The sequence below is a fragment of the Microtus ochrogaster genome, chromosome 8, assembly GCF_000317375.1.
Source record: "Microtus ochrogaster isolate Prairie Vole_2 chromosome 8, MicOch1.0, whole genome shotgun sequence".
In the NCBI taxonomy this organism is placed as follows: domain Eukaryota; kingdom Metazoa; phylum Chordata; class Mammalia; order Rodentia; family Cricetidae; genus Microtus; species Microtus ochrogaster.
Window position 1 is genome coordinate 124,007 of NC_022015.1, and position 5,801 is coordinate 129,807.

General features: G+C 38.5%; 1 protein-coding gene across 1 annotated transcript; it reads right to left on the minus strand.

The window, feature by feature from the left end:
• Positions 1 to 448: 448 nt before the first annotated feature.
• On the minus strand, positions 449 to 1,399 carry LOC101987121 (olfactory receptor 10A3-like). Its single transcript, XM_005350962.2, has one exon. It carries the CDS (start codon positions 1,391 to 1,393, stop codon positions 449 to 451), a length of 945 nt encoding a protein of 314 aa, XP_005351019.1. The 5' UTR covers positions 1,394 to 1,399.
• Between the last annotated feature and the right edge of the window lie 4,402 nt (positions 1,400 to 5,801).

Below are 5,801 nucleotides of genomic sequence, written 5' to 3' on the forward strand. Positions count from 1 at the left end.
ATTGAATTCCCAGAAATGGACAAACAAACAAGCAAACACAGAGACACATACCAGATCAAACTAGATGGAATGGTAAGTAATAGATGATAGATAGATGATAGATAGATAGATAGATAGATAGATAGATAGATAGATAGATAGATAGATGTCATACATAGAAAGACACCATCCATTCCATCAGATGCCCAAAAACAAAGAATTAAACATGAATATGTGAAATTAGATTTTATTGAAGCATCATCTCAATGACAACATGGTAAAAAAAAAACCTGAATATCTAAAATTCACAAACATCTGAAGATTGTTACATCATGGTATAAAATGTATATATTTTGTAAAAATAAATGACTAAAGAAAGTATTAAGAGAGGGATCCCTTTTCCATGATTTGCTAATCTAAGGTAGAATTCCTTTTGGTGATTTCCAAATACTCAGGGCTTCTCAGCAACTCACATGGTATGTAAAGCCACTTTTCTTTCCCATAATTTCACTACGGCCTTTTTCATCTCCTTGTTCCTCAGGCTGTAGATGAGTGGATTCAGCAGAGGGGTAAGCAGAGAGTAAGCCAATGACATCAGTTTCTTGGTGTCTGGTGAGTACCTGGATTTGGGCTGCAAATAGGTCATGCAGGCTGTGCCATAGAAGAGGGTGACAGACGTGAGGTGAGAGGCACACGTGGAAAAGGCCTTCTGCCTCCCTGTAGAGGATGGCATCTTCAGGATGGCAAAAAGAATCCAAGTATAAGACAAGAGTATCAACAGAAAAGGGACCATGACAATCAAAATGGTGCCTGTGAAGGCATAGATTTCAAACAGGAACGTATCTGCACATACAAGCTCCAGCACGGCTGGGGTTTCACATGATATATGATTAATTTTACTAGGACCACAAAAAGGGAAGCTAAACACCCATGTGGTCTGCACAGTTGCTACCATGATCCCTGATATCCATGAGCATATCAGTAGTTTCATGAAGACCCTTTTGTTCATAATGACCGGGTAGGACAGAGGATGGCAGATTGCAGCAAAGCGGTCATAAGCCATTGCCCCCAGGAGAAAACACTCAGTCCCACCAAAGAGAAGAATGAAATACATCTGTGCAAAACAGCCCCCAAAGGAAATGGTGGCTTTCGTGGAGGTGAGGACCACCAGCATTTCAGGCATAATGGCTGTGCTGAAGCTCGCTTCCACCACTGACAAGTTCTGCAGGAACTGGTACATGGGGATGTGCAAGCTCTGGTCCAGGAAGATGACAGTGACAATAATAGCATTTCCTGTCAGAGTCATCAAATAAATAACCAAGAAAGCTCTAAACAGGTGTGCTTGGAGCTCAGGAAGGTGAGAAAAGCCCAAGAGGATGAATTCAACCACAGAGCTATCATTCTGCCTCCTCATTGCAGGAGTGGAGTCCTGTATTTTCTCAAAAACATAATGTACAACAGATGAAATCCCAGGCAGATAATAGCTTCCGCCTGTCTTGTCCCCAGCGCAGAGCATGAAAACCCGGGACCAGCATTACAGTTAGCAACCTGGAGGGTGACTAACCACTTCAGTTAATGAGTCCTTGAAATATAAATGAAGAAATTGATAATTCTTTCTAAGAAATATGGTCTGAAATATAAAATCATGTATTGCAAGTTGTATGTTGAGTGGTTTGAAAATTAAGCACCATTTTAAAGCTAATAGAAATGATTTCTGATGTCTATCCTAACTCTATACCATCATTGTAGGAATCACTTGCTTTATACAATAGTAGGTAAGTATAAAATTTAAGACCATAAAAAACAAAGTCAATAAACAAATATTTATGAACCTAACAAAAATTTCATAATAATCTAATAATTCAGTTATAGAAATGTTACATACCTTTTAATTACTTCATGGCCTCTTTTACTATTGCTATATATTACATGCATGTGTATTTGCATATACATATTATTCTTAAATACAACCTGCTCAGTCTCTATAATGTCGCATACATCTATGTTAGATATATTTTAAAAATTCATTGCATTCAAGAATAACAAAATTGGATGTAATTGTTAAAAGTAAGAACATTGTATATGAACACATAGAGGAGGTTGTATTTTAAATATGCTTATATTGGGTGATACCTATAACTTGTTTCAAACTTACTAAATGCTGCATAGACTGGAACTAGCCACTTCTATTAAAATTTACACAGATGTGACATGCCTATCCTTGTGGCCATGATGGCTTAGGGAAAAAAACCCACTTGCGGGTCATCGCAGAGCTTTGATTTGGGAGCTTACACTCTCCCCTCTCTGTCTCTCTCTTCCCTTTTTCCATTCCCCCCTAGTCCTAAAGTTCATGAAATCATTAATTACTCAACAAGCTCTAACCAGTAACCAATTATTTTCTAGTGTCTGCATGGTCCCAAACACACTGGAGTACAGAAACCAATAAAAACTTCGCATGCTACAAGACATAAGCATGACTTTTTAACAGGCTACTACTCCAACATGCTTCCGAACTCCCGCTCTCACCCCTTCTTTTCTTATTACAAAATGTTTTCCATATACAAAAATGTAACCCATCATAAGAACATAACTATGAAAGCCAAAAGTTTTGTTTGCTTCTTGGAGACATGCACAATGCCTACAACAGTCCTTGGCCTATAAGACATAGTAAGGCACAATAGGAGGGCTCACTCACAAAAAACCTGTTGTTCATTCCAAAACAGAGTTGTAAAAGTTTAGAAAGTCCCTAATACAAAGAAATGAACACCTCAAGTAATAGAAATGCTAATTGTTTTTATCTGACCATGTACACTTTATAAATAAATTGAGATGTAGCACTATAGCTCATAAAAATATGTGATTATTATGTGTTAATATACATAGAGAAAGAATATGCATATATTTAAATTCTAAACAAAAATAAAAATACTACCGTGAGTGATAAAGAACAACTGAACAACTGATCTTTCAATACCTTAAAGATGCTAATGTCTTTGATAACTCAGACAATAGTGCTACAGTGGGCACTTCATTCTGTAGGCTTTGGCCTCCATCTGAAAAGGGTAAGCACCGGACTCAGTAACCAAGTGCTCTAATAAGAAATTCTAAGCTTTGGTTAGTGCACCAAAGTATTGGTTTTTGAAGTTCTGTTTGTTCTTCTCTCTGAAAAAGAAAACAAATGAAATTATCAAATACAAACCTAAAGAGTCAAATGATTTGGCTGTGCCTAATGATCACTGAGCAAGAAGGTGTCTCTTGCAGAAGGTGTCCAGCAGTCAGTGAGGAAAAGGTTGAAGAAAAAACATATAACACAACACAAGCAGAGGCTGTTCTTCCTTGCCTTGTGGCTCCGTCTCAGTCATTCCCATGCCCCAAAGCCACCTGTTAATAAGTATGACCTAGGGCACTACTTTTGTAAAGTTACATGACAATTATGTGCCTTCATTATTCTCTCTGTAAAGAACTTAAAATCGCAACATGTGGCATCTTCTGCTCTGGGATAACTAAACAGCCTTAAACTTGGTCCCTCAGGTGAACGAGTTTAAGGGAAGAAGCTCAGAGCAACACTCCTCCCTGTGTCCACTGGGGCCAAACCTCTTTTACACAAGAGAGTTCACCATAACATCTCCCTATAGAAATCAAAACAGAGGCAGAATGAACATTGTAAGCAGGAAAGTGGGGATGTATGGGATGAAAATGTGATGTAGAGTTTTCATTAGGCAGTATACAGTCTATGAAATGACGGGAAACAACTTTAAAGCAAATATGTCTAAGCCTGTGCAGTAGAAAGCATAGGCATTCCTGACCCAAGAATGGCTGCATTTTCCAAAATGCAAATGCAAAATTTGAGGGAAAAAAATCCTTATAGTTGATCTCATGTATAAAGAGGCTGGAGTCAGAAGCATAGACCAACTGACTTGGCTTTGAGAACCTCACTAAGCAATGCTTCTTTTACTTTCTCTATAAAATAAAAGTAAGTCCCATATTCTATATAATCAGTATTCAACAGGAATTATACCACATAACCTCAAGGAAAATATTTCCCCCTCAGACCTCAATCCAAGTACCCTCCTGAATCACACTTGAATGGGACGACATGTCTAGGCATGCAGCGGTAGCATGCCTCAGGATGGTATGTGCTGCCACACACGAATTTTCATTTCCTTCACCAACATGCCTCACAAAGGCTTGTCTCATCCCATTATAATCTGTGTCACCATGTCATTGGTGATGTTCGCCACATATAAGCAATTTATGAGAAGTCATCAAGATGCAGAATGATTTATGCCCTTTCTATGTGTGTATAATAAATTTTAATGAAGAGTTGCATAAGTTGAACACATGTAATAGTGGATAAAAAGAAAACAGCAACAATATCAAGACCAAAATATTATTTAGCAGTAGTTCTGAAATGTACTATCTAATAATCTAAGTTATTTTGTTAGTTATAATATGGGCCTATACATTTAGATTTTATTCCACAGTCTATTTCCTGTCTAACCCCACTGCAGCTCTCTCTGGGACAGAGTTAAGGAGTAGTCTGCAGTGTGACTTGACAGCTCTTGCTTGTTCCTGGCTTCTCAATGTTCTTTTCATATAAGCTGTGTTTAACTAAATCACATGGTGAGAAACTTCTCACCACCCATAAAACTTTATACGGGGCAGACGTTTTCTTTGGTCTGAAGATTGGTCTAGAGCAATGGCTCTCAACCTTCCCAATGCTGTGACCACCAACCGTAAAGTTGCTTTTGTTGCTACTTCATAACTGTAATTTTGCTACTGATGTGAATCATAATATAAATATCTGATATATAGGATATTGGATATGCAACCCTGTGAAAGGATCATTTGACCCCACTCCCAAAGGGGTCATGACCCACAGGTTGAGAACCACTGGTCTAGAGACTCCTTGGGACAGGGGTGAGGGTTGCTTTCGGAAGTGTGCCAAAGGCTTTTTTCTGAAGAGGCCAGGTTAGTTTAAATACCTATCTATCTATATCTATCTATCTATATCTTATTTTCACTTTTAATGCAGTTTCTTTCAAGATTCTAAAGGTTAAGCCTCTCTTTCCTTTTAAGAGCCCATCATGTTTATGTCTCCATAGAGTGCACTGCTTCTTTCTGTCTAATACACGACTCCCACTCCAAGCCCCCAGATCCCAGTCATGGCCCTGAGGCCAATTTATTCCAATAAACCTCATTCCTACAGGGTTATGTGTTAGCTTCCTTTCCAGAGCAACAGCTCTAATGCTTCTTTCTATTTAACAGGTACCAGAGTTTAGAATCAGACTTTGACAAACCAAAAAAAACAGGCTCATCCATTCACCCTCAACAGGCCACTGTAAATAGTGAAAAGCAGAGAAAGAAAATTAATCCAGCATAGCTACATGGGCAAAAATAAAAATACGTCAAATGAATTCTTAAGTCCACCACTGGAGTCTTTACCTGAAGTTCAAGAGAGAGCAAGAGGTGTGCAAACTCATCTGGGCTGGCCTGGATGTGACCCTGCCCATCATGATTATCTACATAGTCTATTCTGCAAAATAAATTTCCAAAGTGTAAGAAGTGATAGAAGTCCTATGAGACAAGTCTCCTTTCTGGCTACCACTACCCTTTTTATTCCCCCAGAATTTTGGGAAATTCCAGACTCCTGGAATCCTGTGTTTTGGTAGTCCTGACAACTAGAAAGAGTAATGATATGTGTCTTTTTTAAAACAGTCTTAGCTTTTGCTGGGACAGTTACAAGCTCACATTATATAAAATAGTGTCTTTCAGGCTGTGCCTTGCCTTGGCTCAAACAGCAGTTGACTCCATTTTGAGTG

Bases quoted from the DNA above. Each gene is read 5' to 3' on its own strand.
- LOC101987121 (XM_005350962.2), bottom strand. From the start codon at position 1,393: ATGAGGAGGCAGAATGATAGCTCTGTGGTTGAATTCATCCTCTTGGGC.